The sequence below is a fragment of the Aulonocara stuartgranti genome, assembly GCF_965226115.1.
Source record: "Aulonocara stuartgranti genome assembly, chromosome: 23".
In the NCBI taxonomy this organism is placed as follows: Eukaryota; Metazoa; Chordata; class Actinopteri; order Cichliformes; family Cichlidae; genus Aulonocara; species Aulonocara stuartgranti.
Genome location: NC_138958.1, coordinates 5,157,430 through 5,182,424, shown reverse-complemented (window position 1 = coordinate 5,182,424; position 24,995 = coordinate 5,157,430). Strand labels below are relative to the sequence as shown.

The 24,995-nt window shown below is 37.4% G+C and overlaps 2 protein-coding genes across 2 annotated transcripts; both read left to right on the top strand.

Moving 5' to 3' along the window:
- The first annotated feature begins 737 nt into the window (after positions 1 to 737).
- LOC309700412 (transmembrane protease serine 9-like) lies at positions 738 to 13,701 on the top strand. Its single transcript, XM_082523931.1, has 11 exons — positions 738 to 792; positions 3,376 to 3,515; positions 3,591 to 3,738; positions 3,820 to 3,961; positions 4,859 to 5,128; positions 5,220 to 5,383; positions 12,316 to 12,380; positions 12,558 to 12,705; positions 12,803 to 12,935; positions 13,065 to 13,319; positions 13,430 to 13,701. Exons 2-11 carry the CDS (start codon positions 3,458 to 3,460, stop codon positions 13,592 to 13,594), a joined length of 1,548 nt encoding a protein of 515 aa, XP_082380057.1. The 5' UTR covers positions 738 to 792; positions 3,376 to 3,457; the 3' UTR covers positions 13,595 to 13,701.
- A 9,218-nt stretch (positions 13,702 to 22,919) lies between these two features.
- LOC309700466 (serine protease 1-like) lies at positions 22,920 to 24,169 on the top strand (the record flags this gene model as incomplete). Its single annotated transcript, XM_082523991.1, has 5 exons — positions 22,920 to 22,980; positions 23,065 to 23,212; positions 23,302 to 23,428; positions 23,564 to 23,818; positions 23,929 to 24,169. The coding sequence occupies 5 exons, from the start codon at positions 22,920 to 22,922 to the stop codon at positions 24,091 to 24,093; spliced, it is 756 nt and encodes a 251-aa protein (XP_082380117.1). The 3' UTR covers positions 24,094 to 24,169.
- Positions 24,170 to 24,995: the final 826 nt, after the last annotated feature.

The window sequence follows — 24,995 nt, the reverse complement described above, 5'->3', positions numbered from 1 at the left end:
CAATAAGATGACTGCTTCATTATTGTAAGGTGACCACCACCAAAATGAAGCAAGATTGTTTTTGTTTTTTTCACAGTTTACAACCTTTAACATAAAGCTACTGTTAACATCTTGTTAGTCTACTGTTGCTAATAATTAGATAAATAATTATGACCTCCACACACTCTCTTGCTTATAGAAATGTGCAACGCCATAAAATTCAAAATGACTTTTTTTTTTTCTCAAACTGGTGCATTTTCTCAGTTGAAACATTTTGTATATTTTTGTGCTCTATTGTGAATAAAATACGGATTTATGAGGGCCTCTCTGCTTGCCTTTCTGCTTTTTTGGTTATGTAAAACTGTGGTTGTATATCACATATCTGCAAATAACAATGCTTTTTTGGGTTTTTGTTTTTTTGTTTTTTTGGTGCAACTGCACATGTAGTAGCATGCATAAAAACCAGTGATGGGAATAACGGCGTTACAAGTAACGGCGTTACTTTTTTCAGTAACGAAATAATCTAACTAATTACTATTCCTATCGTTACAATGTCGTTACAGTTACTAACAAGAAAATGCGGTCCGTTACTATTTTTCAACAAACAGACGGTTGAAGCTGTGTTCAGTTTACTGCATCTTATATCAGTTGCACGGACGTAGCTGCCTACGGACGCTACAGCTTTAAGCAGCTGCGCGCACTCCCGCGCTAGAAAGTGTTCATGATCACTTTCTAGCACAACACCTGGAGCTAAGGGGGCAAAACAATGGCAGGAGTGCTGCTGCTTGACTGAGGAAAAATAAAGTAGTCGTGGTAAGCCAATCACATGACCGCTTAAAGACAAAGCAACAAGGTGATTTATACCAGTTTATAAATTGTGTTGATAGGGTCATGATAAACAATGTATACGCAGCGTTTTTTCCTCAATAGTTTTGTCACGTTTACTGTCTAAGGACAGCGCTAGCAAGCACTCTGCTTATGATCAAAAAAACAAAAACAAAACAGAGGACGTTTTAGGAGTGATGGCGAGAGAGAGAGAGAGAGAGAGAGAGAGAAAGAGCAGAAAAAGAGAGAGAGCGAGTTTTGAGATGTTTTTGGAGTGTGTAGTTAATGTGTTGTCTTGTGTAGTTAGAGTGTAGTGTTGTGGATAGTTTTGTGTTGTGTGTCAGAACAATGAGGCGGCTGCTGTCTCCAGGTAGAAACAGGAGTGATACACCTGCTGCTGTCAGACCTGCAGGCTGTGATGTTCTCCTTTATAGTGGACAGAAATTATTTTGTGTGGCATCTTATTGAATGCAGAACAGCTGATTGTTCTGTAAATAGTTTGAAATGGTTATTTAAAAAAATCAAGGTAAAAGGTAAATGGATGCAAATAACTTTGTTGTGTGCAAAACTTGTGGATAGGATTTTAAAATTGACAATTTATATTTGCATTTATGTATGTGTAATGTGTATATATAGACACGTGTGTGTGTGTGTGTGTGATTTACATTGCTGTGCTTTAGAGCCACCATCTACCGGAACCAAATTCCTTGTATGTGTCTGCACATATACTTGGCCAATAAACAAGATTCTGATTCTGATTCTGATTTAAAGTTATGAAATATGATTCATTAAACATGTCTGTGGTTGTTGCAGTTAAAGATATAACTTTTTCTACTCTGATTTTATGTTTTTTGTCTGATTTTAGATCAATTGTGTTAATACAGTATGTTAAAATGAAAACATAACTGTAAATTCAGACATGTGAGGTTGTACTGAAAAGAATGATACAAGACAAAGTAAATATTTTTTAACGTAAAATGTGGAGAGAAAATCGAAAGTAGTTAAAAATGGCCAATTATACCCTGGACCCCAGAGGATTAAATGTTTTTTTAAAGTAACGCAATAGTTACTTTTCAAATAATTAATTACTTTTAGAATATTGTAACTCAGTTGCTAACTCAGTTACTTTTTTTGAAGAAGTAACTAGTAACTATAATTAATTACTTTTTCAAAGTAACTTGCCCAACACTGATAAAAACTTAAAGGAGACCTAACAAGGTTTAAAATTAATTAAAACAATGCAGTAAAAGTATCAGAGAACAAAAATCATATAAATAGAGAATTAAATAACTAATAAAATAGAGATAATAGATTAAGTATATGTCAGTTGCATCACATTTACTATATTACTATGGTAAATAACATACCGATAGACTGACAACTGTACAATAAATATATAATATAAATATATAATATATATCTTTGTGCATATCGTGTGGAAATTATCTGTTTGTTAATTACTTTTTAGGATTTCTTAACCTGGAAGATTGAGTACGCATCAAGACAGCAACCTATATATATTTTTTATTTTAGAAAACATAGTTTAGAATTCAACTTTATTGTCATTGCACATTGTTTCTTCATGCTGGTCAAATTCAACAGTAAGATACTGTCACTACACTAACATCTTCGCTTGTAAAAATGATGATAATTTTTGATGCTAAGACATGTTTCACACCTTCAACAAACACACACATGCAGACATGTGTGCATTTAGAGGAGATAAATGTGCAACAAAATTTTGAGAGGAGAGAAAGATAGGAAGTGTTAAATGAAAACCGCTTACAGATTGCAAAGTGATGCATAAAACAGGCAAACTGCCCCCCTTAAAACGATTACATTTTACTTGACTTCTATGCGTCATGCACAGTCTGAGGAAGTTTCTGCTCTTCTCTTCTTCTCTTCAGGCTATGACATGCCTTATAAAAAAATGTAAGATTTCAAAATATGTTGTGAAAATATTCTCTCTCAAATTTTCTACATTTCTTCTTGGGCACTAGGAAGTGAAATAAATAAATAATAAATAAATAAATCTCTAATATGTGTACTTACTGCACTATGTGTCCATTTTTGAAGTTCATCTCAAACTTCTAGAAGCAACTACACATTCAAATGTAATATACTAGCAGGAAATAACAGGAAAGAGGCTTGATAGAGAGAGCATACTGTAGTGATGTTAAAAGACTTATTTAATCAACTGTCACTGTTGCACTTTTCTGTTGCACTGTTGTGTCTGCACCCTCTTGTGTCTTCTGTTCTGTCTTTCTTTGTTTTTTGCATCTGACATGTGACTGTGAAGGTGTAGCTGGAAAAAGTGGTTTCAATGACTCACAGTTTTTCACAGGTTTTGGTACTCTTTGGTGTTTCACACATTTGCTTGGTTTTACAATATATATATATATATAAATTAAAAATTCATTACATTTATAATTCATTACATTTAAACTAATTTGGTTCAATTAGTTAATTAGTTAGTTCAAGTTTATTTAAGAGAAAAAATAAAATCACATGTTTAGTGGAGATAGATGATTGATGTGGGAGGAGTGACTGATGGGAAGTGTTGATGAAAAGCCACAGAAACATTGCAAGGTGATGCATAAAGCAGACAAACTGTCCCCCTAAACAACGACATTCTAGTTGACTTCCACGCATCATGCACGCTCTACAGAAGTGTCTTCTAGTCACAGCTGTGACATGCCTCATTCAAAATGGTAAGATTGCAAAATATTTTTCTTAAAGTTATGCAAAAACTATATTTCTCTCAGTTTTTCTTCATTTATTTTCAGCACTGGGAAGTGAAATCATAAATGGCAAAAAGGCTGAGGAAAAGTCCATGCAGTATATGGCATCAGTACAAAACAACAAAAAACACACATGTGGAGGATTCCTTGTCAGTAAAGACTTTGTAATGACTGCTGCGCACTGTCGTTTTGAGTGAGTAGCCACCGATACTTCAAGCAATGTCACATTCATCTAAACATAAATAATTATTTTGTTTTTCAATCATTCCTGCAGGAATCCTAAATCCTTAAGTGTTGTTCTGGGCACCCATGATCTCAGGAAGGAAAATAAGAAAATGAGATATGGAGTAAAAATGATCTGCAGACACCCTGCCTTCAACAAAGTTGAAAATGGAAGTGACATCATGCTTCTCAAAGTAAGTATTCATCTATTCAGCCTCGACTTCATAAAAGATATCAGACGTTCTTATGAATCAATCAATCATTAAAAAGGTTAATACAGGGAGGAAAATATAAAAGAAATAAAATTAAAAGAACAGCAAAAAAACCCTAAATCATTCAGAGAAACATTTTCTGGCACTTTCGGCCAGCATTTATAATCAAACCATTCAAAAATTATATGATTTTCTTTAAGTGTCAACCAATCAAAACACATTTGGGCGATCGTGGCTCAAGAGTTGGGCGTTCGCCGCGTAATCGGAAGGTTGCCGGTTCGAGCCCCGGCTCGGACAGTCTCGGTCGTTGTGTCCTTGGGCAAGACTCTTCACCTACCGCCTACTGGTGATGGCCAGAGGGGCCGATGGCGCGATATGGCAGCCTCGCTTCTGTCAGTCTGCCCCAGGGCAGCTGTGGCTACAACTGTAGCTTGCCTCCACCAGTGAGATGACTGGATGTGTAAAGCGCTTTGGGGTCCCTAGGGGAGACTAGTAAAAGCGCTATACAAATACAGGCCATTTACCATTTGTTTGTAGTACAGGTAAAAAAAACAAAACAGCAACAACAGTAATACATGAAATGACTTCTAGTTCCAAAACAAACAAGCACTTTTTCTTAATTTGCTGTAATAATAATAAACACGTGACACATTAATAGATATATTAATACATCTAAATACGCTTGTGATAATGATAGTATTGTAGAGTAATTTGCTTTATGCAAGTGCACGCACTTTCCTGTCTTGAGAGATATGTAAAGAAAAATACTGGAGAACCTTAAATACACACAAATCTGACATGTTCATAACTGATATAAATAATCATTTTTATTTTCTGTGGGGTTTTTTTTTTTTGTTTGTTTGTTTTTTATCTTTCCAGCTGTCTAAGAAAGTTCCCCTGGGTAACAAAAAACCAATTAAGCTAATTCCACTTCCAATTCAAAAACTAAACCTGGAGGAAAACAAGATCTGCAGTGTAGCTGGATGGGGGCCCACAGAACCTGGTAAACATCGATCTGATTATGTTAATGAGCTGCAAGTGCTAAATGTTCCCATCATTAACAAGGACAAGTGTCAGAAGCTGTGGAGAAGAACTTTAAAAAATGTTATTTGCGCCGGTGGATACAAAGCAAAGAGTGGAATCTGTCAGGTAATTTTTTTCATATGAATTATCAAACATAGTTTAAACATCAAAATTATCAAACAAAAACAAATTAATATTTGATATTTCTTCCTCACAGGGTGATTCTGGTGGGCCTCTCGTATGTAACGAGTTGGCTGTTGGCATTGTTTCCTTTAACAACGACAATAGCTGTAAATATCCAGATGTCCCAAACGTCTATACAGACATATCACAATTTCTTCCTTGGATCACAGATATTCTCAAGAAAAAAAAATGCAAAGGGTAAAAAATATTTTCCATGTTATTGTGGGTGTATTGTAAGACTGTTGGGCAAGTGATATGTGAGCTGTGTAAACTGCTTAAATTCTGCAATATCTAACATTAACTGTATCTAACAAAATATCTAACAATATCTAAGCAATATCTAACAAAAACTGCTGATGACTCTTTCATTGTCAAGCTTACAAATAGATCAGTGACATAGTAGCTTTGAAGTGCACAAGTTAGTATCACGTATGAAAAAAGTCAAAGGAGGTTTTCCTGTGGTTCGTTGGTTGTATTACATAAACTGACGAGAACTAATATCCACTGACAAGTCAGAAAGCTCATAAACAGTCATATCCAGGGCAATTTCATCTCATTTTACTAAAGCCTGCCCGATACTGGAAACATGAACAGGCACTTCACCAGGGCACAAACTCCTCAATCCATATCATGAGATAAAAATGTCATCAGAACAAATAAAATTTTAAAAAATGTATAGCTTTGTTTGACATCAGAATTGTACGTGGCTATTGGGAAGTCAAGTGACTTCACAAAATTTTGATAATAGACTAATTTCCTGTATTTAGTAGTCTTTTTTCACATTTTATTTTACATCAGTTTATAGTATTTAGTATTTATTTATTTGTCAAGAACAATGAAATTGCGTTTGGGGCTTCCATACAACCCAAAAAAAAGAAGAAAATAATAAATACCCCTTAAAACCCAAGTGTACATATTTAACCCAGTGTGACTCCAATGCAATAAGACAATCCTTAGCAATAATGTTCGTAGAAATTCAGACAAAGACCTGAGAAACATGACAAAATACAACAATGCAACCCATTCAATATTATTGTACTGTGAGATATGATATCAGATATGATAGTTATCTATTTAAGAAAGAGGGGGGGGGGGGGGGGGGGCAGGAGGGGGAAGAGAATAAAGATATGATGCACCAATGCAGACCAGTTCATTGCTATTAAGAAGTTGGATATGGTTATTGTCCGTGAGAGGGGGGCAGAGAGTTCAGGAGCCTCACAGCCTGTGGATACAGGCTGTTGGCCAGTCTGGATGTTCTGGCCTGTATAGACCTGTACCTTCTCCCTGAGGGCAGCAGATGGAAAAGGTGGCGCGCAGGGTGATGTTGGTCCCGCAGGATACTGTGCACCCTCCTCAGACAGCGAGTGGGGAAGATATTACTGATCTCTGGCAGACTTGTTCCAATAATTCTGCCAGCTTCTTTCACCACCCGCTGGAGTGCTTGCTGATCGGCCTTGGTGCAGCTGGGGAACCACACTAGAAATCCATACGTCAGAACGCTGCTGATGGCACAGTTGTAGAAGTTCAACATCAGAGATCTGGGAATGTGTGCGCTCCGCAGTCTCCTCAGGTAGTAGAGGCGCTGTTGGGCCTTCCGTACAACTGAGGTGATATGGTTGCCCCAGGACAGGTCCTCGGTCACAGTTACCCCCAAGAATTTAAAACTGCTCACCCTCTCCACCGCCTCACTGCCAATGAAGAGAGGCAGATGGTTGTTATGACCCCTCTTCCGGAAATCTACAATGATCTCCTTGGTCTTTTTGGTGTTTAAGACCAAGTTATTGTCGTGGCACCATGACTCTAGTTGTTGCACCTCTGTATAATGTGAATGCTGTTATTTATGAAAAAGAAACCAAAATCCAGACACCAGTTCAATTTCAAATAAAGTATAATGTGTGAATGTGAATATGTGGATATAATGTGTCAATAGTGAGCCTCGTAGTAAACATGACAAAAGTCATTTTGTATACAAATAATCTTTGGAGCCCAAAGTTCAGACGTCAGATTGCTCCACACACTTCATTTCAGATTATTTCTACACTTGGAGGTTTATGATGTCATCGAGAGGAAACATCCCTTATATGGTCATCTCAGGTACACAACTCTGGCCGTCCATAACTAAATCATTTATTTTGTCATTCATGGATGCCACTTGGATGGATGTGAAATTAAATAGTCAGTGCCTTATTTTTTATTATGCTGTTAAAAAAATAAGAGAACCATATAGTCAAACAGCGCTTTATTTTATACACTTCGAGCACTTTATCTACTTCACATCTATGATCTAACCACACAGGTACAGGGAGAACATGCAAACCTCACATATAAGGGTGTAAGGCAGGGTTGGAACAAAGCCCCTTCTTGCTAACCCTTCACTCAAGCACAATGCTACCCTTAAATGGAACAGGTATGGCATGGTGTAATGAAGTTCAGCTCTAAGGTGTGAACAATAACATCTGATGTTGCTTCCTTAAACAGCTAATTTAAGTGACTTCCTAGATGGATCAGTTACCCATTGCTTGAAGAAATATCAGTGCAATGGAGGAAAACACAGTAATAATGAATGAAAACACTGAAAATTGAAACAAAGACATTTTATGGCACCACGATGGCATCCGTTTGCTCTTGCAGTGAGATTTTGGACAATTTAACTCCCATTTTCACCACTAGGGGACAGTGTTTTACCAGAAAGTTTGAGTGATAAACAAGACGTGTGTATTTGGTCTGAGATCAGGGTGGTAAGAGGTTACAGAAGAGCTTACAGAAAGAAGTTTCTGGGTATAAACTGGGGCTTCTCTGTACTGTTTTGTGTTTTTACACAGCCCAGTGATAAACTGCAGGTGTAGATTGATTTCTTCCTCTTAACTAAAGACAGTTACAACAGCATGCATTTAATAAGAAGAAAATAGCTTGGTGGATAGCTTTATACCTTTCAAGGGCAATAAGATGACTGCTTCATTATTGTAAGATGACCACCACCAAAATGAAGCACCTAGATTGTTTTTCTTTCACAGACAATTTACAGCCTTTTATATAAAGGTACTGTTAACATCTTGTTAGTCTACTGTTGCTAATAATTAGATAATTAATTATGACCTCCACACACTCTCTTGCTAATGAAAATATTTGCCATAAAATTCTCAAACTGGTGCATTTTCTCAGTTGAAATGTTTTGTATATTTTTGTGCTCTATTGTGAATAAAATATGGGTAAAATATGAGGTCCTCTCTGCTTGCCTTTCTGCTTTTTTGATTATGTACAACTGTGGTTGTACATCATATATCTGCATTAAAGAACAATGCTTTTTTGTTTTGGGTTTTTTGGTGCAACTGCACATGTAGTAGCATGCATAAAAACCTAGAGAAGGAGACCTAACATGGATTAAAATTAATTAAACAATGCAGTAAAAGTATCAGAGAACAAAAAATCATATAAATGGAGAATTAAATAACTAATAAAATAGAGATAATAGATTAAGTATCTGTCAGTTGCATCACATTTACCATATTACTATGGTAAATAACATACTGATAGACTGACAACTTTACAATAAATATATAAAATAATAGATAGTTATTATTTTTTCGGGCTTCCAAAATCTGTCTTCTTTGTGCATATCGTGTGGAAATTATATACAAATCTCTGATTCACAAATTTCATTTAGCCTCTTTTAATATTCCTTTCCCATTTAACAAACAACCACACTAACATCTTCACACCAGTCAAAAGTATCACCAGTTAGTCAGGTGTATGCATTTTTCAAATACACACACACACACACACACACACACACACACACACACACACACACACACACACACACACACACACTGCTGGCAGTCAGGAATTAAGAAATTACTTGCACATGCCACCATAACACATGCAAAAGCAAAGGTGGTAAAACCTGAAGACTGACGCTGTGGTTTCTCTTAGTCATCTAGTTGTAGCAGTGTAAAAGGGAACCAAAAAAAAAGTGGAGCAAAAAAGAAAAACAACAGCTTTGATCTAACAACATTTGCTGAACTCATCACATTCTTGTCAGATAATGCTATGAAAGTGTTTCAAGCTTTGCAGACCATGGTATAAGACACCTTATCTTATATCACGCAATCATCACCATGCTCTTCCTGCCTGAAGCAGTTCATCCAGGTCACCAAACAAACAAAGTATTTCCAGAATGTTTGTCTTGGCCCATCACATTAGAGGCCCATAATACAAGGTTTATAATGTGAGGTAGTGTAAAACTTCATTAACCAGAACATCAAACTAAGGTTTCTCTGACAGATTACTAGAAATCTAGGACATAGTTGGAGTGGTGACATCCATCTAGAGCGCTTTCTCTCACAATGTCACCAATATCATCTGGCTGAGAGTGAGAGTGCTACAGCATGTAAATAATGCCATCATCCACCCCCTACAAGAGCCTGGTAAGCAAACTGAAGGGGGTCATGAACATTTTCCACTTGTGAACTGATGAGAGCCAATCTCTCCAGTGGCTTTGTGACATGTGAGGTCAACACAAAGTCACTCTGAAGTCAGTAAAGTCAGAAGAGGTGGCTCTCTTTCATACTAGCACCAACTACTGGAGTAAGAAATGTTAAATCTTTAAATTTACTTAGAACATAACATATAAACATGTAAATATATTACAGTTTTTCTCAAATGTTAAAACACAAAAGCCAATCCTGTAACCCAAATGACCAGTAGTCTAAACACATTTACTAAATGTAGCCACCATATTCCAGTACCATAAACACATGTCACATGAAGACACAAGTCACAAAACACAACCCTCTGTACTCATAAATCTAAACACATTTTTCCTTGCTAAAACACATGTTGCAAAACAACTCTGCTCATATCCTCAAATGAAAGCCCATGTGATGCAAAATGCTTGCCACAGTCACCAATCTTTGAACACAGGGAACACACCTGGCGTCATTCACTACACACAATGACTCAAAATTGTAGACACTTGTTGCTAATGCTGTACCCACATGTAAAAGCAAGTTCAGAGTGCACAGTATGCTGAAGGTTCCAAACAAACACAATGGATGAAGGCAGAGTCAGGGGAAGAGGAATCTGATGCAGAGGAGGGAGAAGAGCTGGCCCTGGAAGAAGAGGAGCAGGCCAATGAGGAAGAGGAGTTCAAATGAGAGGAGGAAGAGGAGCGACCAACGAGGAAGAGGAGAAGGCCAACATGGGAGAGGAGAAGGTCCAGGAGGGAGAGCAAGACAACCTCGCACCATCATTACGGACGAGATGCGAGCAACAGCTCAGCGACATGATGCCGCACAGTGATTGTGGTGTGTGTGTGGTGTGAATAACGTAAATAAAAAAACTTCACACCCTGTTCATGTTTTCAAGATTACTGTTGTGTGCAATAGATTCTGTTTTTGCATTGAGTTGTGTTACAGTAGTGTACGTACATGCAGGATTTTCTATAGATTTATACTACTCATATGAAACTCACAAATCTAAATGCCTAATCCTCTGCAGAGATCTACGACGATCCGTTACTGTATAGTTTCTAAAATATGCATTGGCAGTTATGAAACAAAGAACCTTCTCACAAATTGAGCATTGTGTTTTCAATTGTTTTGCTGTAGTGTGTAATGCTGTGTATAGTGTTTACAGTTTTGACAGCTTCGAGCTGCTCTCTTGGTGTGGGAGTTTGAGTTTTGCAGTGGGAAGGTGTGGTTGTGTTTATGTAGCTTTAGAGAAGGGTGTTGTGTTTGGACATTGGGGGACCTGGTGGTAACGTTTGTGACATGTGTTTTAGCATTTGAGAAAAACTGTAAGGTGTGCCCCCTTACTACTATTTAGTAGTAAGCTTATATTTTAATATTTCACTTTCATCACTGTGATATTGAGAACATTGACGTTCTACATGAAATTTGTTATCTGTGGTTTCTGTGGTTCAGTTATACTTCGTCACAGTGAATGTAAAGTTTTTCAGTGACCTTTGAGCTACATAAAAAAAATAGCTATGTGCCCTTTGTGTTATTCATTTATGAATTGTTGATCAGCAGTATCCAAAAGGGTATAAGGTTTCGAAAACAGTGTTCAAAAGCTGAGATTAAAAAAATAGAACTGCAGCTGTACCGCTCTTATATCTGTGGGTTTAAAACTGTCACCATCTAATCTGATATCTAAGTTTGCCTGGAAAAGAGGGCACGAAAAGCTTGTCTTACAAGAAGTGATACTACAGGTGTAGTCACCTCAGAATAGCTTTACTGTGATTGCAGTGCAAGTGTGCATTAAAAAAAAGATATCTTTCCATTTGACATTCATGCCCGTGAGTTCAGAATCTTTGCAATGCCAGAACTTACATCATTGTAACAGTAATGTGATTACTGAATTTAGTGAATTACTGAATTTAATATAATAGCACGCTGCATGCCAAATACGCTTGGGCAAGTTACTAGACCCAAGTTACTCTCAGATGTATGCAGAGTGTAAACAGCACTTGAGCATAGAAAAAAAAGTGCCTGTATGAATGAATGGGTGAATGTGGTATGTTGTTTAAAGTGCTGTGAGTGCTTCAAACAACATACCTCAAGTAGAGGAGAAAAGTGCCGCGTGAGAACCAGTCCAGGAACTATTCAACATTTACATTAGTGCGTTGCTTAAAAATGTTATGTGATTAACCGTAACTTACTTTGGGGAACACATTACATTCAGCAATATCAATGACATATAAACCACTCATAAAACACTTACTTACAAACAGTGAAGAGAAGCAGGTCTACAGTAGCCTAGTAAGAACAAAGTAAGGCAAGAAAAGGAAAGAAAGTAATTCAGAGAGAACAACCAATCGATCATTCTGACAGACTTTGGTTTTTATAAAAGAATTAAAATGTCTGTTTTTACTGATTAAATCGATCTGACTTGATTAGTGATTATAGAAGAAGAGGAGGTCTAAAAAGACACAGAATGTGGTTAAGACTGGCGAGGTACTGTGCAGTTATGATAAGCACGATAACACCAAGGTTCCAAATGAAGGGCACACATACACCGAATAAAGGATGTGGTTATAAGTCAAAATAAGAACGATGATAATCATACTTGACAACACAGCAAACTGCTGTATAAAAGGGTCTCCTTGACACCCCCGGAGGCTGTTTCAGTGGCAACATGGAAAGTCTGCATGCATTTCTGCTGGTCTATGTTCTGACATGTCTGGGACAACTAGGTAAGAATGACATTAATATTATTCTCTGCCCATTATCACTATCCCTGCTATTGACAAAATATGTGAAAGAGAAACTATGTATATACACAGAGAAAGTGTGTCATTTGAGAGTCATAAGAGCGTGTTAATGTGACATTTACAGTGTTTTGGCTTACTTTATTTTCCATTTTTTTGCAGGATATGGAACTGACATCATACATGGTAAAAAAGCGCCAGATAAATCAATGTTGTATATGGCTTCTGTACAGAGCAGCAAGGGTCATGTATGTGGAGGATTTCTTGTCACTGAGGACTTTGTTGTAACCGCTGCACACTGTGACACTGTGTAAGTAATATGTTTTCTTGTGAGGCAGTCTCTGATGCGCACCATTAAAATAGTTTTCTTAAACATATTCACCACATCTCAATGATTACTTGTTCAGGAACATCACACATGTTGTTATTGGCAACCACAATCTCCAGCAGGGCAGTGATATAAAAATAATCGTCGAAAGGAAAATCAAACCCAGCAATTTTAATGATGTTTGGCTGGGTGAGGACATCATGCTCCTTAAAGTAAGTATATATTTACACAAACAACCATTACAGGTGATGTAATTTATGGTTTATTTATTTAGATTACATAAATACTACAAATGTACTAGACATCGACATTTCTAATTCAATGCTGTTGTGTGTCTACAGCTGTCTAGGAAAGCTCAACTAGGCTGCAAAGTACAAATAATTCAACTTCCATGTGCTGAAATAACCTTGGAAGAAAATCAAATTTGTCAAGTGGCTGGATGGGGAAAAACTAAAAATGATGGCTCAGTTGTCGATGACCTGAGAGTGGTGAACGTGTCCGTCATTAACCCAGAAGTCTGTAGGGAACAATGGCCCAGTCTTCCTGTTAATGTTATCTGTGCAGGTGGATACGGCACAGACAAAGGATTCTGTCAGGTATGGCTTCTGTCCTTTCATTGTCTATGTCTACTTGTTTCCTGTTGACAAATAGCTGAACAACCTAAATTAAATATGAAATGAAAACTGAAAATCCTCCTTCCTCACAGGGTGATTCTGGTGGTCCTCTGGTGTGCAACGGTTTAGCTGTTGGTATTGTTTCTTTCAACAAATATCACAACTGTAACTACCCAGATGTGCCCAATGTCTATACGGACATCTCAAAATATCTTCAATGGATCAACAAAGTTCTGGCAACTACAAAACCTTCCTAAAAATGTATTTTTGCATTACTACAGTAGAAGCAAAAATAAACATTTTGCTCTCTGTCATGATCTCTGGGTTTTTAGCTTTGTTTTTTATTTCTATTTACTCGTGTTCTAGAGTCGTTAGCCCTTGAATTGTTGTATTTTAGATCTGTTTTGTTTCATATTTATTGTACCGCCAGTGTTTCCTCAGTCTTAACCACCCTGCTTTACTCTAATTTAGTAGAAATTTTAGGGATCTATACTTTATTTATTTATTTCTCTGGCAACATTTTACTCTTTATTGTGCATTTTTACACACATTTCTGTACTTTCTTCTTTCTATTCCATACAGGCTTGTTACTTTATGTTTAAGATATTTGAGGGGAGTTTTTATTTCACATCGCTATCCTCCTTTCAACATCAAACTGATCTGAGATTATCCAATAACACATAAAGGACAATCCTACTGGTGCTTATCGCATACAAAGATGAAAGGTGCAAAAGCATCATTTATGTGTCATTCATAGCACTATACTCAGGGGTTAAAGAAGGCATTGACAGTGAAACTGGTGCTTCAGCCGTTTCTAGGTCATAGCAGGGTTAAGTCTGGCTGGTTCATGATTAGTATTTAATATTCTAACCAATTTCCTGTTTCCTGAGGGCTTGGAAGATGTTTGGGTCTTCCTCTGGACCTTGCCAAAGTGGTGACATACCAGAGTAAATTGTACTAATTTGTTTAAACTGATAATCTGCTTGTTTAGAAATGGCTCAATTAGTTTCTTGGACATTGTTATGAGGACCTAGCAAGAATAGCTCTGCACCTTGTCAAATTAAGACATTGTAGAGCCTTCACCACCACTTATTAAAAGATTTAAGTGAGGGTATGTATATATTTAAGCCTCTATATAACAATTTCACTCTAAGTGGATTAGAGAAACTCCACAATGCATTCAAAATTGTACACCAAAATCTGGTTTCCAAAATTCATAAAAGTTGTACAATCATTCTACCTTAAAAAGAAAAAAAAAAGAAAGAAAGTTCAAAGAAATGATTAAAAGCCCAAAATTACTATGGCATTCATACCCATGATGATTATATGCAAACTAATGATCACAACTTCATTTCCAGCTCAGCTGTCACATGAACAATCTGCAAAGATTTTGTTTACCCCACTTGCAGACTTTCAACACTTCACATGGGTGGCTTGATCTGGAAAGATGGAACCGCGGTGTGATATATGCAGACATTTCAGTTTCAGAACTGTTACAAACCTAAATTCATACTGTGTGAACTGACAACTTATTTCAAATTGTTTCTGAATCTTTACTTGAAGGGAACTTGTAACTATTAATAAAGATGTAACAATTCATTTTATTCGTAATTGATTTTTGGAGACAGCTGAAGCTAAGTATGTGTGTGTCTCCTCAGCTTTATCAGATAACAGCTAATAACAGGCCTTCTATAGTATTGGTGTGTAAAAAGAGTGAGATAATCTAAGGAACTTGGAAAGACATCCAGTACTTCTTTTTCCATTTCTTGAAGATGTTTCAGCTTTCATCCAAGAGCCTTCTTCAGTTCCTTCTTAAATTCAGAAGAAGACTCTTGGATAAAAGGTGAATCAGAAATCTAAAGAAGTTCAGTCACTTTCTTTCCAAGTTCCTCAAACTACCATGACCTGGGTGACTGAGATCCTTCCCAGTTTGATAGTACTCTCTCTTCAGCTTTAAAATTAAATTAACTACCCAAGCGTTCTATAATATTGCATTATTAAGATAAGATTATTCAGTCCCAGATTTGGAAAATATATGGTTAAAAATTAATTTAAACACATTTATATGGCACATTTATATTTATATTTTTATATTTTAAAAAATAGCTTAAGTAAATACAATGGTGTGTAGTTCAATAAAATAGAATGCTGGCAAAAATGAATGGAAGATATATCCACAGTACATTCATAGAAATGTTTGCAGTGGATGAAACCACGGTGATGATGAATATCAAGCTGTTTTAGAATTATAACATTTGCAGCATTTTTAGAACATATTTTGATTGCTGATGTTTTATAATCGTAAGTAATCATTGTATATCACTGTTTGCCTGCTGAAGGCAGTTGTTTGTAATCAGATTTGTAAAAATCAACTAAACTATTCACCAGTAGAGGACAGTGTCTTACCAGAACATTTTACTACAGCTGTGCGTACAGTAAAAAAAACAAACAAGAAAATTCAGCATTTTGGTCGGACATCATGGTGGCGTAGTGTTTAGCATTACTGTCTTACTAAAAGAAGCTTTTTTTTTTCTTTTTTTTTTGGCCTGTCCCGTTTGGCTCTTTTGCCATCAGAATTGTTGTCTAAAGGCAAAGAAAGATGCCCAACGGATTTACTTTACCAAATTGACCATCCCAGCCTTGCCGTAATGGTCCATTTGATTCACCTTTTATTGTTTATTTTATTTTCACTTACTGAATACGGGACAGACTTGACTGGGGGAAAGAAGGGGAGAAAGAAAGAGGGAAAGAGAAACAGCTGAGAAGAGGGACGGGGGAGAAGGGCAAAAAACAAAAACCAACAGAACGGGCAGAGAAAAAAAAATGCATATATCAATCACCTGGATCACCTGCTGAGAAAGAAAAAAGAAAGCAAGCAGAAGAGAACAAGAGTAATAGAATAAACAACATCACAATGATATATGGGAATATGACAGTAAATACTAAATATTAAACATTATTGTGCAGCACATAAGATCAACAGAACACAGTGTGCTTTGAGGTAGGAGCCAAAAAGGGTGTAGTTTGTGGGTGTGATCACCCGTGTGTACACCTGTGAGCATGGACACGCTTGTTTTTTTTTTGTTTTTTTTTAAAAGGTTCCTTCATGTAATGATCTGTTAGAGGGTGTGGGGGGGGGGGGGGGGGGGGGGGGGCACAGCCCCGTCCTCCAGGGCATGAAGCAGGTATGGAGGAGATCAAAACTCCAGACATCCAGAGGCCCCCAGAACACAAGAGACCAAGGAAGACCAACAGAGGGGCAGCCGCACCACTGTCCCAGAAAGAGCTGAGGAGAGTCCCAGATGAGGGCTCACTCAGCAGCCGCGGAGCAGAAGCCAGGGGGAGTTGCAGTGACGCGCCCGTGAGCTCCGCCGGCAGCCAGCTGCGCCTGAGTGACCGAGCCCCAGGCCGAGAGGCCGTGGGCACCCCACCTCCGAAGTGGCCCGAGCGAGCCCCAGGCTCCAGGCCCCGATAAGCGGCCGCCAAGGAGTGAGCCGGTGTGTACCTGGACGCCCATCCCCAGACACAAAGAACCACCAACGCACCGATGTCTGAGGGAGTCCGCCACTGGCAGGGGAAGTGGTGGTAGGGGGAGATAGGCCTCCAAACCTTGGAGGGCCTGAGATGTCCCCAGAGAGGTGGCGCCTGACACCCAACCTGACATATAGACACAGACATACAGGCACACACATATACAAACATCCATTCCCACCCTCATGCTCTCATATGCACTTACTCCACACTCAACCAACGTGGAGACAGACATAAAGAGACGCTGTACACACGATCACACTCCCCAAGCGTACTCTACAAACCGGGTCTAGGTACCCTTGCCCCTGGAGGGGGAACTGCACCCAGACCCAGGTGGTGTTACCCTTTTCCCTGCGGTGGGGGGGAGGCAGACCGCCCCGACTCCGCAGCAGCAGGAAGGCCCCACACTCCAGACCGCAGTCGGACGGCCAACTCCTCCTCCTAGCCCCCCCGCTCCAGCAGGTCGCAGAGAATGGGGGTGAGAGAAGAAGCTTTATTTTTTAAGGTTCCTGGTTGGCTGGGGTCTTTCTTTGCAGTTTTGCATGTTCTCCCACAGTTCAGAGACACGGTTATTAGGTTAAGTAACAAACTGTAGCTGTACAGTAAGCAAACAGTCTCTCTGCCAGCCTTGCAAGAGACTGATGACCTGTTCAGGGTATCTTGTCTATCAACCTCTAACAGACATGACAGGCTACAGCCATGTAACTCTTGATAAAGTTTGATAAACTTTTAAGAAAAAACTTATCTTTTCAACATTTTACCAATTTTACTTGCAATTTCAAAGATATTGCATCCAGTACAAAGTTGCAGACGTAACATTATAGAGTCTCAAGTCAAACAATAGTTTTACAATTTCTATTACTTGAAGTTTATATTAATTTTCTACTTATCTTTTTTTTTGCATAAAAAGACAAATAAATAATACTGAAATTAAAATTGGGAAACAACTCCTTTGTATTGCTAACACAATATCAGCTCTTGAAAAGCAGCTCCAACAATGGTATTACTAGCCAAGAACCCAGAGTGATGTTAAATCCCAATATACCCTCATGTGACCCGACTAAATAAACAGAAATGGATGAAATTATCCCACAGAGGTGATATACCAAAAGTATCTGATCTTGTCTAAAACCCGAGTCTTCTTTAAGCATCATTTCTTAAGCTGTTAAACACAGTTTAGACTTTTGTCAATCGTTAAATAAACACATAGAAGATAATGTTTGAATGTTACCTGTTATTTACAGTTTTTTACAGACGCTAGGACACATGTCTCAATACTTAGGTCACGTTTGCAAAACTCCTCACACAGTGAGCACAACAGAAGTCTATGTGGGCCAAACTGAGGACCAGTTATCATTGTTTTGGCACAAAATGCATTCAATGACTACATCTCTCAAATTTCATGAATTATTTTCTCACTCAGACACAACAACTGCCAAAAATCTTTGTACGTACAGGACATTTTGCATGTGCTTACATACTGTTTTCAAAACTGTTAAACTTATGGCCAAAACAATAACACAATGCAAAACTTAAAAAGACAGCAAAATGCAACAGCAATATTTTATTGAAACATATTTTACAGTTTTTTACAGCCGCTAGGACACATGTCCCAATACTTAGGTCACTTTTGCAAAACTCTTCACACAATCCTCCTAACTGACCGTCAGCTTGGCAAAGCAGTTCATTTCACATTCAAAATGCACTACAACTACCAAAACACTTCATTCAGGTCTCAAATAACCTCATTCTTCCAGAACACTAGCAAAGGTTGACAGCCGACAAACACACTTTGTCACCCACAAAACAATGACCTAAAAAACACTAACAACATGTAGCATTACAGTGTTTTCTTGTGTAAAACAAGGACACATCTCTGTTTATAATTTCAATATATGTTACTGGAATGAATCAGACATCATGCAGAATTCGTTAATATTTGTTTATGTATTTTTTTATTTTTTTGCACTAAGTAATCCCAAAATACAAGAATTTGTATACACACCATCCACTGATACACATACAATAGTAATGCTAATCTACTCGGTCTTCTCCATTTGGCCACAGGTTCTCATCCACATCACATCTTATGTCATCTAGGGCAATACACCTAGGAAAGAATCTTCTGGCTGCCAGAATTGAAGGAGTTGAACAATTGAAGGAGTAACACCTGTGTAGATGTTCATCTACAATGAGAATAAGCTGTGGCTGGTTAAACTGCATTTTTAGATTTAAAATATGTTTCAATAAAATATTGTTGTTGAATTTTGCTGTCTTTTCAAGTTTTGCATTGTGTTATTCTTTTGGCCATAAGTTTAACAGTTTTGAAAACAGTATGTAAGCACATGCAAAATGTCCTGTCCGTACAAAGATTTTTGGCAGCTGTTGTGTCTGAGTGAGAAGATAATTCATGAAATTTGAGAGATGTAGTCATTGAATGCATTTTGTGCCAAAACAATGATAACTGATCCTCAGTTTAGCCCACATAGACTTCTGTTGTGCTCACTGTGTGAGGAGTTTTGCAAACGTGACCTAAGTATTGAGAAATGTGTCCTAGCGTCTGTAAAAAACTGTAAATCTAAAAATGCAGTTTAACCAGCCACAGCTTATTCTCATTGTAGATGAACATCTACACAGGTGTTACTCCTTCAATTGTTCAACTCCTTCAATTCTGGCAGCCAGGAGATTCTTTCCTAGGTGTATTGCCCTAGATGACATGAGATGTGATGTGGATGAGAACCTGTGGCCAAATGGAGAAGACCGAGTAGATTAGCATTACTATTGTATGTGTATCAGTGGATGGTGTGTTTACAAATTCTTGTATTTTGGGATTTCTTAGTGCAAAAAAATAAAAATACAGAAACAAATATTAACGAATTCTGCATGATGTCTGATTCATTCCAGTAACATATATTGAAATTATAAACAGAGATGTGTCCTTGTTTTACACAAGAAAACACTGTGTAATGCTACATGTTGTTAGTGTTTTTTAGGTCATTGTTCTGTGGGTGACAAAGTGTGTTTGTCGGCTGTCAACCTTTGCTAGTGTTCTGGAAGAATGAGTTTATGTGAGACCTGAATGAAGTGTTTTGGTAGTTGTAGTGCATTTTGAATGTGAAATGAACTGCTTTGCCAAGCTGACGGTCAGTTAGGAGGATTGTGTGAAGAGTTTTGCAAAAGTGACCTAAGTATTGGGACATGTGTCCTAGCGGCTGTAAAAAACTGTAATGGAAAAATGTAATGGCAGTAGTTATGAGTAACCTACTATTTGTTCATTTTTGTTCAGCCAATGTAAATGCACTAATTCTATACTTTGAGAATACTGATTGCTCTAACAGAATCTGGTAACTGTGAGATGTGTTTCTGTGGTTTAGTCATAGTGTATCAGAAGTGACAAAACTGTTTCAGTGAGCTCATAAGTATCCGTGATCTAAGAATGATAGAATTTCTTTTCTATTATGCATTAGAAAAGTCATCTTCAATTGATGCTTTACTGTAGTGTTCGTCAAGGTGAAGGATGGGCTGTAAAAGAAATGTTAAAAAGACAAGAGATGTTTTTTTAAAAAAGTTTTTTGGTTGTACTGCTACTCTATTTCTGAGTTTTTAACTTTCAGTTTCTTATATATATATATATAGTGTTAGTTTCAGTGACTGTGACAAATTTATAACATTTGTGGTATGTCAGGAGGTCTCGGTATGTAGAAAAAAAAGCCATATAACAGAAACTCTTTTTGCCATTAGGCTGACTGTTAATATGAAACCAATGACGTGCAGTAATGAGTGGAAATAGCTTTTCAGTTAGCAGCTGTTAGAAGTGACCTTAATAGTAAATAAAATAATGATAACTGGCATACTCTGCTGGTGCCATTGCTTCTAAGTTTGTGGAACTGGATGACGTTTGCTTTTAGTTTATGAATTACTCAATGTAGCTACACTAACCACTGACTTTTTAAAGCAGGAAATGTGTCACTTTAGATTGCATTGGGTTTTTTTTTTTTTACTTTGACTGGAAGACCACTGATTCTGATACCCACGCTGAAGATGAAAACTGGTTTCTGTGGTTCATTAAGGAATTTGAAGAAATGCTGTTGCACTACCAAAACTCAAAATAACAGAAAGATGACAAATGATATAGAGCAAGGTTTTACTTGCTTAACTTGTTTAACTTCACAAACAGTGAGGATGAACATATTCATAAGAGCTTGAAAGATGAGTCCACTTCTTAATCATTTTATATTGATTAGGAAGTAGATGGTGCTCAACTAAGTGATAGAAAATCTCCATCATGTTGCTGCACATATCAAAGAGTTCATCTCCCTCAGAAAATAGAGCTTGCTCATCTTCTCTATTGCAGTCTGCATTTTTCTTGGATCAACCTCTTGTCCCGGTAAGGATGCGGGTCATGTTGTTGTCCTCTTCTGTCGAAATTGAAACACCATCTATGTTCTTATACACATTTAAAATGAGATTCTTTTTAGACCATTCCACAAGACTACTTGAATCATGTCATTACGCAGTGAATAATTTTACTTGAATGGCATTACCTTGGCCAGCTGTGAGAAATATTGGAGTAATATATCAACACACCACACACAACAAGCGTACTTTTTGTCAATTTTTGACTAATAAACCATTAATTTGGCCTTGAAGACCTTGGGGGACCTAAGTCAAATTTTAATGTGTCGCTAAGATGACCCCACTCTACACCAGTATTGGCGGCAGCATACTGCAATATTCTGGCAAAAATAGAACGAATCCTTTTTTCATGAGAACGTGTCAATATTTGTGTATGCACATGTTCTTCTACTAACTTTTGCAACAGTTCCATAATCATGACTATAGGCACAGTTTAAATTATAATCTTATCTCCGGTTCTTGCAGTTCATAGTTTGATGCAAAATATCACTGTGTCAAGTGTTCCTACGGCAAAGAAGCCTTGCATCTGCCTTCTTTACTTGTTAGATTAAATAAACTACAACTCTCGCAATGTGTGTGAACCATTTTCATAAAAATCTGAGACATTATAGTCCAAATAAACTGAAATTAAAAACAAATAAATATAACTATTTCTGAATTCAGTTAACCAATTACATTAGTATTCAACTCTAAGGTGAATTGGACCTGACAGTCCTTGAGGAAGATGGGAATAATTGAGTCCTAACTGTCAAGTATTACTGGAATTAAGCCAGAAGCCAAATGATACAAACTGTGTTTACAAACCAGGCCTTAAATCTAACAAATACAGAATATGGACATGATAGGTCAGTGAGCTACAGCCATAACTATAAAAGAAATACTGATACTGATCTGGTAATAATGTTGCTTCTGTCTAAAATAGAAATAGATATTTGCTACAGCAGTAGCTTATTAATTACTTGGTCTATTTATTATATTGACATTATCCAAATAATGTCAACATTACAAGTTAAGTGTTAATTACAAGCAATTAGTCGCATCTTACAACACAAGGCTAACAGACTGTGGGGTGGCTGTGGCTCACTAGGTAGAGCAGGTCACCTGCTAATTGGAAGGTTAGTGGTTCAACCCCTGTATGATCCAGTCTACTTACCAAATATCCTGGGCAAGATACTAACTTGATACAGCCACTCGTGAGTGAATGTTAGATAGAAAGCACGAAAAGCATGGGGGAAAAAAATGTCCTTGCATAGAACAAAAGCTATTTGATTTGTATCTACAGAAGAGCAGAAGGTCCGTATAATAATACTGAAAGCACCAAATCAAGTGTCAAATCCCAAACTCATACTAAAAGTGAATGCAAAACGGTGTCATAAGTAAGAAAATAAATAATGTCAGAATAATAAACCTTCTCATAACACTCATAATACAATCTGTTTCAGACTGCTGAGGTAAAGTAATTAGGACGAACTAGATCATGCAAGGATAATACAAATGCAGAACTTGCACGCTTACTTGAGCAAAGGATGTGGTTAGAAGTCAAAACACAAAAGATTGTGCTGATACATGCCAACAGTGGAAACTAGCCGTATAAAAGGGTCATCTTGACACACCTACAATTACAAATTAACTGCCATGATGCAAGGTCTGCAAAACATTCTGCTCATCTATGTTCTGAGATGTCTCGGACAAATTGGTAAGAATCACAATCCTTGGTTGTTTTTCAGTGATCATTTAATGGAGCATCAGCCTAATTTTGACGTTTTTTTTTTTGTTGTAGTACATGGTAGTGACATCATAAATGGGAAAAAGGCCCCAGAGAACTCAATGCAGTATGTGGTCTCAGTGCAGAACATTGATGGCCATATATGTGGAGGTTTTCTTGTCACTGAAGACTTTGTGGTAACTGCTGCACACTGTGACGTTGAGTAAGTAATCAGTCTTCTCGTGATGACCTCTTTGACTCGTGTAACTACATCAATTTAATTGATGGCTCTTAATGATTGTCTTCCTTCAGAAACCCCACACATGTTGTCCTTGGCAGCCACAATATCAAGAAGGGTTATCAAATAAATATTGAAAAAAAATTTAAGCCCCCCTCTTACTCTAACATTTGGTGGGGTAATGACATCATGCTCCTTAAAGTAAGTATGTATTCATACAATCAACACTTTCAAATGCCATAATTGTTGATTTAATGATTTCAATTCTAATAACACTGCTAATATGTTATGGAATTAAGAATTTGGGATTTTTTTCTTTCTAATGTGTTTCTCCAGCTGTCTAGGAAAGCTCGGCTCGGATGCAAAGTACAAATAATTCAACTTCCGTGTGCTGAAATGAACGTAAAAGCAGATCAAGTGTGCCAGGTGGCTGGTTGGGGAAGAAATAGAACTGGGGGTGAAAATATTGATGACCTGAGAGTGGTGAGCGTGTCCGTCATCAACCAATATGTATGTAGGGAACAATGGCCCGGTCTTTCTGCCAGTGTTATCTGTGCAGGTGGATACGGCACAGACAAAGGATTCTGTCAGGTATGGCTTCTGTTCTTTCATTGAATGTGTATGCTTGTTTCTTGTTGACAATTACCCAAACAACCTAAATTAAATATGAAATGGATATTTTCCCTATTTCTTCCTGACAGGGTGATTCTGGTGGTCCTCTGGTGTGCAACGGGTTAGTTGTTGGTCTTGCTTCTTTCAACAAAAATTACAACTGTGCTTATCCAGATGTACCCAATATCTACACAGACATCTCCAAACACCTTAAGTGGATCAATTGGATTCTGCTAACTGCAACATCTTCCTAAAAATGTGTTTTTGTGTTGCTACTGTAGAAGCAAAAGATAAATGAATAAAAATATAATGGCTGTCTGTCATTACCAGTGTGACAAAATATCAATAAAAATCTATCCCAAATTTTCTGTCTAATTTCCTTTTGTAATAGTCTTAGTTTACAAAACAATAAGAAACAAGAATACTGTAGAGGTCATTTTTGTCTCAGATGAAGTCCAACTAACGTCTTTTTTATATCTTCTTTGAGATCTAAAAAAATACAAAATGCTAACTGAATACTCTGAGAAAGCTTACTTCAAACATTTTTTTTTCTCCTGTACTGATACTCGCTGATGCACACAGGGGCAAACAAAAGCTACGTGAGCTACGTGTTTTGACTGCCATGATTAATCGTTAATACAATTATCATAGTTTTTAAGATATTTATGTAAACTTTAACAAAATTTGGTTAAAAATGACAAATTTGGATCTAATGAGAAAGATGTAAGAAACAAAAGATGGAAGAGTGACTAGTCCAACACTTAACAAAGCAGTGTTGGATAGGTCTTCTACCCTAATTATTTGATTGAAGAAAAGTTTAACCCACCTATTTTATCACCCACAGGCTTGACTTTGCCTCAGAGGACTTGCTGCAGTTTGGGGTCCACAAATTAAATTCAGTTCACAAATTTTCTTTCACTTTGACTCTGTCTTTGGCTCAGTTTTACAAGGGACTTTTTTTATTTGGCTAAATCTGGCAAATACTTTTTTTGATTACAAGCGCAAATATGCTAACACTATCTTGTAAAATACTGCCACCTACTGGTGAAAGACAAGTCACAAGTTTGTCACATGGCTACCACAGACAGCCATGCATTCACAAAGTCAGACGTATGGCCAATTGAGAATTGCCAAGTAACCTAACAAGCATGCGTCT

Bases quoted from the DNA above. Each gene is read 5' to 3' on its own strand.
- LOC309700412 (XM_082523931.1), top strand. From the start codon at position 3,458: ATGCACGCTCTACAGAAGTGTCTTCTAGTCACAGCTGTGACATGCCTC. The intron at 3,516-3,590 runs GTAAGATTGCAA...ATTTATTTTCAG, and splicing joins GACATGCCTCATTCAAAATG to CACTGGGAAGTGAAATCATA. The intron at 5,129-5,219 runs GTAATTTTTTTC...TCTTCCTCACAG, and splicing joins CAAAGAGTGGAATCTGTCAG to GGTGATTCTGGTGGGCCTCT.